The sequence below is a fragment of the Salvelinus fontinalis genome, chromosome 1, assembly GCF_029448725.1.
Source record: "Salvelinus fontinalis isolate EN_2023a chromosome 1, ASM2944872v1, whole genome shotgun sequence".
Taxonomy (NCBI): Eukaryota; Metazoa; Chordata; class Actinopteri; order Salmoniformes; family Salmonidae; genus Salvelinus; species Salvelinus fontinalis.
Window position 1 is genome coordinate 72,389,388 of NC_074665.1, and position 13,984 is coordinate 72,403,371.

The window sequence follows — 13,984 nt, forward strand, 5'->3', positions numbered from 1 at the left end:
AGGCTCTCCGCTCTAAGCTTCAAGAGAAAATGAAGCCATCCATTGTGTTGCAGGTGTTTCATAGTGATGGATAATGCCTGCCTGGTTCTCTCATTGCTCCTGTATGAAGACAGAGCTGTGTGCCTTAGTCTGGGGCTTTATATAAAATACATGATGAATGCGGGCGGGATGAAAGCAATGTGTTACCGATGTCATCTACAAAGGCAAACGTGATAAATGTCAGACCATGATTTCACATGTGGAAAATCATATGATTTCACATGTGACATTTCTACGTTTTTCCATGTGAAATCTCATGGAACCATGTGTTTTTTTTAACACTTCACGTGATGATATTTTGCATGAAGTTTCACATGTGTATACACATCTTTACATGAGATTTCACAGGTAATGCCCTGCAAAGAACATAGGGTTTTCAACTTATTTGACACACATGACGTATGTTTATTTAAATAACTTGTCCTTAATTGGGATTTGAACTCACAGCCTCTTGGTTCACAGTATTCTAATCTTCCTGTTACACCATCATGTCTACCTTAACAACAGATTTCACCTGTATATCTACACTTTGGACTTCAAAGTAAATCTCAGCTTCGTTAAAAATACACAAGAAAAAATATTATATTTATATAGTGATTAATGTATAATATTAAACCAACATTGGACAACTATACACCAACATTAGATATATATATACAGAAAATCCTCAAATTGCTGAAATAAGTAAATAAATGATGAGAGAATATTCAGAATAACTGATAACTAAAATAGCAGTGCAGATGACACTCTTGCTAAGTGCAGAGATGTATTATAGGTAATGAATGTGCATGCAAATGCTACAGACTTTGTGGCGCAGCGGAAAGGTCAGTATACCTCAAACCCCAGAGGTTGATTTCAAATCCCAGGTGGGGTCATTCTTTAGCTAAACAGTGATAACATGTGAAATGTCACTAAGTGTTCCAAAAACACATTTTCACATGTGAAATATCACAAGATCTTGTGACTGAATGGCAATAAATATATAGCCAATCTCCAATATGTCCATAGATAAAGGTTGTGAGTTCAAATCCCAAGTTAGGTTGAGTCTTAAGTAATCAGCATACAGTATTGTCCTTTTGTAACGGCTATCGTCATATTCTTCCTCCTCCTCGGACGAGGAGAGGCGAGACGGATCGGACCAATACGCAGAGTGGTTACGGTTCATAATGATTTATTATAACGAAACTGAAACTGACTTACAAAACAAATAAACGAAGTGCATAAACCGATACAGTACCGTGTGGTGCAACAAACACAGACACGGAAACAAACACCCACAAAACACACGTGAAACCCAGGCTGCCTAAGTATGATTCTCAATCAGGGACAACAATTGACAGCTGTCTCTGATTGAGAATCATACCCGGCCGAACCCAAACATCCCAACATAGAAAATCAAACATAGACAAACCCACCCAACTCACGCCCTGACCAACTAAATAAATACAAGAAAAAGGAAAACAGGTCAGGAACGTGACACCTTTAACATTATTACCTTAATTTAGCTGTAAAAATACAGTAATTGGTTGTAGATTTACCATATTTTCACCGCAACTAGACAAAAACCTCCAGGGCACCATGACACAACTTTCTAAGAATGTCCTAAAAACGTCTTTGGAAATAAGTGGGAACTAAACAAAACCTGCAGGGGACCATGACTGTTTAATTGAATGAATGTAAATTATGCCTTTTTAAAGTAAATTATTTTGGGCTTTCAAGTGCTCAAATGTTGTTGCGTGTAATTTAATGGTGTCTAATGTTGAAATGTTGCATCCCCATGTCACATTTATTTAGCATTAATTTCACATGAGATCATTGTTTCACATATTGCTTCACATGTTAATCACATTAACTTCACATTAAATCACGTGATCACGTGAAATTAATGCGTTTTTTTCCGTAAGGGAGTGGAATGTGGTGATGTGTTAGTTGCTGTGGGACGGGAGTAGAGTGAACTGTACAGTAGCACTAGCAGGGAGGGAACTGTAGTTTAATTACACTTTGTGTGTGTGTGTTTGTGTGTGTGTGTGCGTGTGCGCGTGTGTGCGTGCGTGTGCATAGCCAAATAAATGTTGATGCAAAAAGAGAATTAAAGATGTTTCCCCGAAGAGGCGCTCTAATAAACTTGATCTCTCATTTTGTTTGCAATTTCATAATTTGCCACCCTCTGCACGTCACCAACGACAGTACAGTATGAAGATAGGCAGAAACTGCTTCTCCAACAGAAATCCCAGATCACACTTGTAGGACATGTCAGGGCGACGTTGGCTAGCTAAGCTCATGCGTAGAAACATGTCATCAGGTCTAACGGTCGTCTCGTGCCGAACTACGTTCAAGCAATCAAATCAAAGGCAGTCCTTTAATATAAAGTTTTTTGGGACGAAAATGAAAATGTGTCAGTTTGTCACTTTCACGAGGTTGGAGTAATAACATGTTAACCTACTCATTGGCTCGAATCTAGATTGTGCCTTTAGATTTCGAGAACTACAGAAAAAACATTTTGCTTCTCTCATTGACTTCTCAAACCCCAAACTTCAGCTTCCCAGAAGTCTTGCAATGTTCCACATCACGTTCAACCATTTTACAGTGATTAAGGATAGAGGGAGAATTAAGAGAATCCATTTCCCCTGTGGTATAATTGTCAGACAATTTGATATTGTCATCTTTCTTTCCCCTGCCCTTCATTTGGGTAATAAACTGCCTCTTTCATCACATCCTACCATCAATCAAGTCCCAGGTCAAAAGTAGTCCACTATATAGGGAATAGGGTGCCATTGGGGACATGGCCTAAACCTGCCTAATGTGCCTAGTCTAGTGTCAAGTTAGAGCTAGCTATGTAAGTTTCTCTTCTTTATTTAGCAGCCACAGCCAATCTAGCCACTGAGCCAGCCACTGCCAATCTAGCCACTGACACTGCTGAACTACACTGCACTTTTGGTTATAGACCCATTAAAGCACTGATTAAGATGACTGTGCCCTGAACCTTAACGGTGCAGGAGATTTAATAAACGATCGTTGAGCAGAGAGAGGGCTGCTGCTCTAATCGCTGATAAGGGCCAGCTAGATAAAGCCTGACAAGGCTCGCTTTATAGTGCACTAGGGCACATAGGGCTCTGGTCAAAAGCAGTGCAGTATACAAGGAACTGGATGCCATTCGGGACGCACCCTATCTCTCCAGTGGGGTTTTAAGGCTCTCTCAGGGGCTAAGGCAAGGCAGCCAGGAAAGCAGGCTGTGGCTCAGAGGGTTTTAACTGTGTGAAATAAGACTAGGTCTATCTACTACTCGTGTTAATCAAATAATGTAGAGTCATTCCAAGCCACAGTGGACAGAAGCTCTAGGCCTATAGGGCAGAACCTGGATTGTATGTTTGACTTTGAACACTTCCTAGTAAAATGCACCTGGGCCTGTATTCTCAGAGTACGAGTGCTGATCTTGGATGAGGTCCCCCTGTACATGTAATCATGGTATTCAATATGATTTCAGAATTAATCAAAATCACCTTTATTCACCAAGTACATTTAAATATACCCGGAATTTGATTTGATGAAATGGTGCACCCACAGTAAATATGATGAACACAATCAACAGAATATAATCGACAAATAATTTCAGAATCTACACTACAAACACTATACATGACAAATATAGATCATAATGAATATGATTGCATGGACAGGGGGGACCTGATCCTAAATCAGCACTCTCACTCTGATGTGCTGCTTTATGCATACGGGCTGCCCTGTTTTATATTTCATATTCCAGCGAGAGATGGAATCAATTAGCAGCTGACTGTGTGGGTGAACTACTCTTATCTGTGGCATCTCCCATCAGGGTTTTCTCTCACCAAAGGGATCTTGGTCTACTCATCTTTTTGCCTGTGGGTACAGTAAATACAGTCATATGTTTTAGTTTTTTAGAACTCGACTGTGAATAAAGATGCTGCTGGTTATGACACAGAAACAGATTGAACGTCAACGTGCTTGCTGCTAAACTGACGGGTTTGCCAAGAAAGTGATAATGTTGTTTTCTCTCTGTGACACAGTTTGGCTGAAATGTTAAGGGTGTCACACATTGTACTGGATGTAGATCTCCTGTTCATATATCAATCGTTCAGCGAGCTGTTGATGTCTGTCTGACTGCCGACATCTTCAGGCGATTCTACATGTAAAATCGGTTTGCACTCGGTCTCGGCAGGCAAACGTTATTGGTGTGTTCAAGCCATTAAGGAAGTGTTCCAGAAAAATAAGTATCATTTATTACAACTTTAATTGTTGATTTAGTGGTGGAATGTATTGACAGTGTTAACATATAGTACACCATTCTGGCAAGGCATTCATTTAAACTTTTACCTGATGTCTGTCGCATTACAATGGCATTGATTTCTAATGAAAAAGAGCATGTAATGATTTAATAAGCCAAGCAAGTGTCACATTCCTGACTTTATTTGCCTTTGTTTTACTTTGTTTAGTTGGTCAGGACATGAGCTGGGTGGGTAGTCTATGTTATGTGTTTCTATGTTGGGTTGAATGTGTTGCCTGATATGGTTCTCAATTAGAGGCAGGTGTTTGACGTTTCCTCTGATTGAGAACCATATTAAGGTAGGCTGTTCTCACTGTTTGTTTTGTGGGTGATTGTTCCTGTGTCTGTGTCTGTTGCACCACACGGGACTGTTTCGTTTGTTCGTTCGTTTGGCTGGTCTTTCCTGTTCGTGCGTTCTTCGTGTCTATATGTAAGTGCTCAAGTTCAGGTCTGTCTACGTCGTTTGTTGTTTTGTAGTTTGTGTAAGAGTTTTCGTGTTTCGTCTTGTTTTAAATAAATTTCCATTATGTCTGCATACAACGCTGCGTTTTGGTCCGACCCTTACATTTTTACATTTTAGTCATTTAGCAGACGCTCTTATCCAGAGCGACTTACAGTAGAGTGCATACATTTCATTACATTTTACATACTGAGACAAGGATATCCCTACCGGCCAAACCCTCCCTAACCCGGACGACGCTATGCCAATTGTGCGTCGCCCCACGGACCTCCCGGTTGCGGCCGGCTGCGACAGAGCCTGTGCGCGAACCCAGCCCAGCCTGGGCGCGAACCCAGAGACTCTGGTGGCGCAGCTAGCACTGCGATGCAGTGCCCTAGACCACTGCGCCACCCGGGAGGCCGGGTACTCCTCCTCCTCATCCGAGGAGGAGGCATTAGACAGCCGTAACAGCAAGGCTCTGTGTACTCATCATTTAGTATGCTAAATATCTAGGTATAAATGTCTTTATTTTACCCTATATTTGTCTCAAGTTATTGGCATGGTGTGAATAATACGCATTGTTTTGAAAAATAATAATTAACAAAGTACTTCATTGGTGCACATTTCAAAGCGAGTCGCCTGTTGAAAGAATTCCTTTTGATTAGCAAAGCATTCAAGCCTTGTTCATTAGGGAGTGGCAAAGATTAAAGAGAACAAAAGCAAGACAATTGCAAACGGTTACAAAGGATGTATTTCATTCTGAAAACAAATCCTGGTTTCTTTCTTTCTTGAATCAATGCAACAGGTTAACTGTTAGACAGTAACACTTGAGTTAACAACCACCCACACATCCCACAACAGGCCACCCCAGCACAGCAAGCCAACCAATTACCTTGTTGATTCAATGAGCAAACCCACCATATCATTATTATTTTGTTTTATACTGAACAAAAATATGAACTCAACATGCAAAGTGTTGGTCCCATGTTTCATGAGCTGAAATAAAATATCCCAGAAATGTTCCATATGCACAAAAAGCATATTTCTCAAAAATGTTGTGCACACATTTTCTTTACATCCCTGTTAGTGAGCATTTCTCCTTTGCCAAGATAATCCATCCACCTGACAGGTGTGGCATATCAAGAAGCTGATTAAACAGCATGGTTATTTCACAGGTGCACCTTGTGCTGGGCACAATAAAAGGCCACTCTAAAATGTGCAGTTTTGTCAAACAACACAATGCCACAGTTGTCTCAAGTTTTGAGGGAGCGTGCAATTGGAATGCTGACTCCAGGAATATCCACCAGAACTGTTGCCAGAGAATTGAATGTTCATTGCTCTACCATAAGCCGCCTCCAATGTCATTTTAGAGAATTTGACAGTACGTCCAACCGGCCTCACAATTGCAGACCACGTGTAACCATGCCAGCCCAGGACCTCCACATCCGGCTTCTTGTCCTTAGGGATCGTCTGAGGCCAGCCACCTGGACAGCTGATGAAACTGAGGAGTATTTATGTTTGTAATAATGTAATAAGTATTTCTGTCTGTAAAATACTCATTCTGATTGGCTGGGCCTGGCTCCCAAGTGGGTGGGCCTATGCCGTCCTATGCCGTCCATGGCTGCGTCCCTGCCCAGTCATGTGAAATCCATAGATTAAGGCCAAATGAATTTATTTCAAATTACTGATTTCCTTGTATGAACTGTAACTCAGTAAAATAGTTCAAATTGTTGCATGTTGCATTAATATTTTTGTTCAGTATAGTAATTGTTGAAGAGCCTGAGCCGTGTAAGAGTACAGTTGAAGTTAAAATGACGGACTGCACTTGGTGACCGTCCCCTCAATTACAGACAGTGAAATGTGACGTTATTACACAAAAGAAATGTTTTCAGACATCCCATCAACCAACGTCAACAGAGACAGCGCTTTGGCAGGAACGTGTTTATGACCATTTCCAAGACTGTCCCAAATGGCACCCAATTGGCTATGTAGTGCACTACTTTTCATGGGTTCTGGTCAAAAGTAGTGCACTACATAGGCAATAGGGTGCCACTTGGGACGCATTCCATGACAGTTCTCTGCCAATGAGGACTTTATGTTTCCACATCACCTGGGAGTTTGTTGTACTTGTAACCTGAGCTAACGTTTCAGTCAAGTTTACTAATTTGACTCTCAGAAGAAGTTGTGACCTTTCCTATACTTGGGAAGATTGGAAGACAGAGGAATGGATGGTGGAAGGAATAGGAAGGGAGTGTTATACTGTGGTGATGTTTCTATAGTTATGTTCACACTTACTGTAAAATAAATGAAAAATAGGGACGTCATAAGGCTTAATTTACATTTAGCAGACACTCTCCTCCAGGTAGCTAGGTAGGACAACCACATATCTCAGGATTGTAAGTCAATAAAGGCTCTCAGCAAAGTCAGTGCTAGTAAAGAAAAGACAAGTATAAGAAACTACAAAATTGACAATCTATTATTCAGTAGTCTACAGTTCTCTGTACAGCTTTGTAGGTGTGGTTTTGTGGTCTTACAGAGTGGTGCGAGATAGTGGCTGCATCATAGACAGTGTGAGATATGTGATTTCCATTACAAAGTTCATGTCAAGAATACATTAGAATACATTAGTGAAAGGAATTATTCAGTACTACTCTGTTTAAAGTATAGTTTATCTCTACCTAGTGTGTACAGTGCATTCAGAAAGTATTGAGGCCCCTTGACTTTTTCCACATATTATTACATTACAGCCTTGCTCTAAAATTGATTACCCCATAATGACAAAGCTTAAACAGGGTTTTAGAAATGTTTGCACATTCATTAAAAACAAAAAACAGAAATACCTTATTACATAAGTATTCAGACCCTTTGCTATGAGACTCAAAATTAAGCTCAAGCTCCTGTTTCCATTGATCATCCTTGAGATGTTTCTACAACTTGATTCAATTGATTGCACATGATTTGGAAAGGCACACACCTGTCTATATAAGGTCCCACAGTTGACAGTGCATGTCAGAGCAAAAACCAAGCCATTCGAAGGAATTGTCCGTAGAAATCTGAGACAGGATTGTGTCGAGGCACAGACCTGGGGAAGGGTACCAAAAATGTCTGCAGTGTTTAATGTCCCCGAGACCAAAGTGACCTCCATTCTTAAATGGTCAAAGTTTGGTACCACCAAGACTCTTCCTAGAGCTGGCCACCTGGCCAAACTGAGTAATCAGGGAAGAAGGGCCTTGGTCAGGGAGGTGACCAAGAACCCGATGGTCATTCTGACAGAGCTCTAGAGTTCCTCTGTGGAGATGGGAGAATCTTCCAGAAGGATAACCATCTCTGCAGCACTCTACCAATCAGGCCTTTATGGTAGAGTGGGCAGACAGAAGCCACTCCTCAGTAAAAGGCACATGACAGCCCACTTGGAGTTTGCCAAATGGCACATAAAGACTCAGACCATGAGAAACAAGATTCTCTGGTCTGATGAAACCAAGATTGAACTCTTTGGACTGAATGTCAAGCATCACATCTGGAGGAAACCTGGCACCATCCCTATGGTGAAGCTTGGTGGTAGCAGCGTCATCCTGTCGGGATGTTTTTCAGCGTCAGGGTCTGGGAGACTAGTCAGGATAGAGGGAATGATGAATGGAGCAAAGTACAGAGATCCTTGATGAAAACCTTCTCTAGAACGCTCACAACCTCAGACTGGGGCGAAGGTTCACCTTCCACCAGGACAACAACCCTTAGCATACAGCCAAGATAACGCAGGAGTGGCTTCGGGGCAAGTCTCAATGTCCTTGAGAGCAAGGACTTGAACCCGATCGAACATCTCTGGAGACCTGAAAATAGCTGTGCAGCGAAGCTCCCCATCCAACCTGACCGAGCTTGAGAGGATCTGCAGAGAAGAATTGTAGAAACTCTCCAAATACAGGTGTGCCAAGCTTTTAGCGTAATACCCAAGAAGTCTCGAGGCTGTAATCGCTGCAAAACAGTTCTTCAACAAAGTACTGAGTTAAGGGTCTGAATACTTATGTATTTTTTTTGTTTTTGCAAACATTTCAAAACCTGTTTTTGCTTTGTCATTATGGGGTATTGTGTGTGTCGCTTGGGGGGGGAAACAATTTACTCCATTTTAGAATAAGGGGAAAAGTCAAGGGGTCTGAATACAGTAGATTATGGCATCATGGTCGGGTCGTTATTGTAAAAGAGAATGTGTTCTCAATGCCTTACCTGGTTAAATGAAATATGTGGTTGTGGTGTTTTTCTTAGTTTAGGTAGGCCTAATATGTTATATGTAATTGCCATTACAGTTCAGCTTTATAATCAACTAGCCACTTCAGTTTCCAGCTGGTTACGTCTCAGATGGTTGGTTTCTCTTCCTCCTCTGCCGCCCACTCTGGAAACCTTTATGAGGAAATAACCTTTTGTTTGAAACTGTGTAAACATATTTACCTTCTGCATTTTATTGCCCTCCAATGGATCCTCGTTAAAGGATTTAAAGTGTACTCATTCAAATTACAGAGTCTCTAAAGAGTCCTGTATTGTTATTTTTTGTCACTACCTCCCGAGTCAGGAGTGGGTAATTTGTGCATGTTGCCTTCCTTGGAGGTGGTAGCCGTTTTCAAGCTCCCTCTCCAAAATCAAACCCTGACTCCCAGTTCAGTTCCCCAGCAAGAAAACCAAAAATGTCACTCAAACAGAAGTTTTTTTTTTGGAGGGGTTCTGAAAGAATCATAGGAGTGTCCACTGAAAGTTAACTAGCAACAACAACTGGAACCTAAAAAGAAAAAAACTAAATTTGCCCAAGAAGAGGCAAACAAAATTAAAACCAATACCAAACTTAAAGTCAGGAAGCAAACCAAGAAGGTGGAGCATACCAGTAACTGGGAAGATCAGACCAAGGAATGTTTTTTCTAGAAATCAAATCGGGAGCGCCAACTAAAGGTGTTGACCCTCAAGATCACTGGAGCACTGGGCCAGCCACTTATATATAGCACCTGGGCCAGCACAGGTGAAATGCCTTCCCACTAACGAGTTGGCAACCAGCACAGGGGTAACACATACTGACTAATGAGGTGATACCAATTGGTGTGCCCTACATGCTAACGTGCTAAAAGTCCAACCTCAAAACAAATGGAAAAACTAAAACCTGTAACACCCTCAGGGCTATTAAACTGAACGTCTGCAGTAATAATAATCGTGTTTGGAATCAATGCTCAATAATTATACTAGATTCTATTATTCTATTATAAAGAGAGGTTTTAATTAAAAACACCAACACAAGACTATGTCTGCATCCCAAATGGCACCCTATTGCCTTTAAAATTTTGACCAGAGCCCTATTGGTAGTGCACTATAAAAAAAAAAAAAAAAAAAAAGATGCACTGTAGGCGGAATAGGGTGCCATTTGGGACACAGGCATTGTCTTGTGTATGTGTTTTTAATTCATTCCTCCTATTTAAATACACACACATCTCACAATTTATCATTTTAATCTGTTAACTGTAGAATAATTAACAAATTGTGATTTATTAAAATCACAATGTATATGTTAAGATGTGCGTGTGGTTAATCATTTTTAATAGGGAGGAGGAAGGGTCCACATGCTTCATTTGCAACATGAATTAAGCAAAGTCGTTATGGCACTAATTAGCTGATCATAAAAGGATCTCGGTTTTATTCTGATTTATTATCAAAGTAACAATCAGCTGCTTCCTTGAAAGGAAGGCGGAATGTTCTCTCAGACTGAGAAGCCTATGTGCTGATATTTTTTTTTTACGTTCTAACCACTAGGCTACCTGCCGCCCCAAATAGTTGGTCATATCAATGTGACCGACTGGTCACTGTGCCACATAGGCTTCATTAATCAAGGCGTGTTAGAACATTCTATGGTTAAAACCTTACTGACATCAGGTCAGATCATAACACCAGCCAACATTTGTGACTTTTGTGACAACTATTGCTGGCAATTTTTATTTTTTATTTTCACATGGTGGCTTGATTTGTTTGAAAGGCCTACAGTATATGCATAATATGCTATGTAATTCAAGATAATTACTTTGAGTCTTATTCATGTATGACACTGGACTCTGAGGATGTTTAGGAGTTTTGTTGAAATTGATGAGGCGGCGTTGTCTTGTCTTGCAACTACAAAATGAATCCGTGAACTGTTGTTCTATTAGCAGTGGGCCTCGTCACGTTACATTATGATTACTGTTAGCTCTTTTCTTGTCTCTTTAAAGGTGCAATCTGCTATATTACAGCTATGTATGGTAATAGTGATAGCTATACACTGAGTGTACAAAACATTAGGAACACGTGCACTTTCCATGACATAGAATGACCAGGTGAATCAAGCTGAAAGCTATGATCCCTTATTGATGTCACTTGTTAAATCCACTTCAATCAGTGTAGATGAAGGGGAGGAGACAGGTTAAAGAAGGATTTTTAAGCCTTAAGACAATTGAGACATGGAATGTGTATGTGTGCCATTCAGAGGGTGAATGGGCAAGACAAAATATTTAAGTGCCTTTGAACGGGGTATAGTAGTAGGTGCCAGGCGCACCAGTTTGTGTCAAAAACTGCAACGCTGCTGGGTTATGACGCTCAACAGTTTCTCATGTGTGTCAAGAATGGTCCACCACCCAAAAGACATCCAGCCAACTTGACACAACTGTGGGAAGCATTGGAGTCAACATGGGGCAGCATCCCTGTGGAACGCATTTGACACCTTGTAGAGTCCATGCCCTGACGAATTGAGGCTGTTCTGAGGGCAAAAGGGGGTGCAACTCAATATTAGGAAGGTGTTCCTAATGTTTTGTACACTTAGTGCATATACCCATTGAAAACAAATTGCAGATTGTGGCTTTAAATCCCAAATTCCTAGATCTTTCCTACCCAATAAGAACTCTGTCAGCCTCCTCATGTTCCTTTCATCTAAACGTCAGTCTTTTGTCTCCCACACCTGTTTGAAGGTTCATGTCAGCACCAGAGCCCTTGGTTGCATCCCAAACGGCACCCTACTTCCGATATAGTACACTACTTTTCGTTAGAGCTCTGATCAAAAGGAGTGTACTAAATATGGTGCCATTTGGGACACAGACCTTGCCTTGTTTGAAGACCCTGTGTGTGGTTTGGATTGTACTGACATAAGTTGCTGATCTAATGTCATTCTATACCTCAATACTTTGTTGTCTGGTAGATTTTCTTTTTTTTTCTCCCTGCCAGTTTCCTTTTTTTGACTTGAAGTTTCTTTTGAAGTACATGTGCTACTGATAATTGAAGCACTACATCCCACTGAAGATAATATACAGATGTAGGATCTTAATTTGAGCCAGATTTCTACAGCAGGAAAATAATCCTGCAGCAACAGGATTATAATTCATGGAGATTTTTGTAGGGGTTGATACATTTTTCGTAAGGGACAATTCAAGTCTCAAATTTCAAAGTGGAAATTACAAACTTCAGAAGACTTTTTAAACCTCAAATATACTACAAGTTTACATTTCCTGTATTGCAGGAAAGGTCTTCGCAAATCCTCTACAGTACTCATTTAATGGATTTCAAAGTGAAACCTTAACTTGTTCTTTCATGGCCTAGAACCCTTATCCATCTTGATATGATACTGAGTTGAAAGTGTCGAGGCATGTCACCACTATGCATTTTTATTGTATTGTGAAGTCGGCCAAATCACAGCTGAAGATATCTCTTGTGAAATCACGCTCAACTGACTGATCACAGTGTGTATGACATTTGGAAGCATGGTATTCTTTGATCTTTGACCCAGGGTCATATAGATCAGGGTTTCCCAAAATCAGTCCTGGTTGGTTTTTGCCCTAGCACTACACAGCTTATTGAAATAATCAAAGCTTGATGATGAGTCGGTTATTTGAATCAGCTGTGTAGTGCTAGGGCAGGACTGGGTTTGGGAAACCCTGATATAGATCATAATAATTAACTAAATGATATGCCTAATCCTCAATTTCTTCTCTCTTTCTATTCCCCCCCCCCAGGCGAGAAGGTGACCATGTTTTCTGTCCTGGACATTGACCAGAACGACATTGTGGACACTAACGGAGCAGGAGATGCCTTTGTGGGAGGTGCAGTACACTAGTCTGTCTCCTCCCTGGATTCTCTCTTGTTTCTGCCAATGATCCTATCCACAGCATATATATAGATGCCCAATTAACCAATTATATTCCCATGTTCTATTCCTTTGATACATCTCCAGGGGAGTTCTGATTGTCTTATAGGGGTGCCCAGCCCTCCCCACCCCCTGGAATTCAAACCATTCTGTCAAATGTTATATTGAGGAGTGACACTATAATAAACTTTTCTTCTCTGCTATAGTCTTTTACTGACCCCTGACCCTTGCTTCTCACCTCTCTCTCTCCTCCCAGGCTTCCTGTCAGAGCTGGTCCAGGAGAGGCCGTTGGAGGAGTGTATCCGTGCTGGCCACTATGCAGCCAACGTCATTATCAGACGAGCAGGATGTACCTTCCCTGAGAAACCTGACTTCCCTTGATGTACCCAACCATTTTCCCCCAACCACAAATGTATTTTCCTTACCTTACAAACACCTGCATAAAGCTGTGTGTATGTATGTATGTGCCTCAAAGTTGTGTGTATAAAGTTTGTTTAAAGTTTACAATAATTCCATGGATATAACCGGTCAACAACATTGTTGCTATGTGTTGTAATTTACTGTGAGATTATTGATCATCAGTGATTCAATTTGCTTTAGTAGATTACTTTTTAAACAACTTTCTAAACAACACTCCACTTTCTATGCACCATCTGTCAGTTCAAAACCACTAAATATTAACTCTCATTTAAATCTCTTGATTGTTTTGGCTTTGCTATTAAAAGGTTACGATGTCTAATACTAAGGACCAGGTGTTTTTCCTCGCCAGGTCAATACGTGGTCTAGAAAAACTCAGGGCCCTACTATCAATAAAGTAATGTCTGAAATGTGGAGTTTGATATTATTATTTTTTTCTTAAATGTTGCCAAGTTCGTTTTGCCATGACGCACAAAATTGTTCATTAAAACAACAGGCGTGGGTGGTCTGAGACTTTGTCAAATGTTCCTTGAGTTCATACAATGCCTTCACACCACATTTCCAATGCCTTGTCATCTTGAATGTAATACGTAAAGTAACAAATGCATAAAGAGTTTGACTGTTGCCATAATACCAAGCTGTGTATATCTTTCATCCA

At 40.7% G+C, this 13,984-nt stretch overlaps 1 protein-coding gene across 2 annotated transcripts in view; it reads left to right on the forward strand.

Moving 5' to 3' along the window:
• Nucleotides 1-13,839, forward strand: part of LOC129861164 (adenosine kinase-like) — a 256,964-nt gene extending 243,125 nt beyond the window's left edge. For both annotated transcript variants that reach the window (XM_055932348.1, XM_055932343.1), the window contains exons 10-11: nucleotides 12,779-12,865; nucleotides 13,166-13,839. In XM_055932348.1, coding sequence (XP_055788323.1) covers nucleotides 12,779-12,865; nucleotides 13,166-13,290 — 212 coding nt within the window. In that variant the 3' untranslated portion in view covers nucleotides 13,291-13,839. The remainder of the gene's footprint in view (nucleotides 1-12,778; nucleotides 12,866-13,165) is intronic.
• Nucleotides 13,840-13,984: the final 145 nt, after the last annotated feature.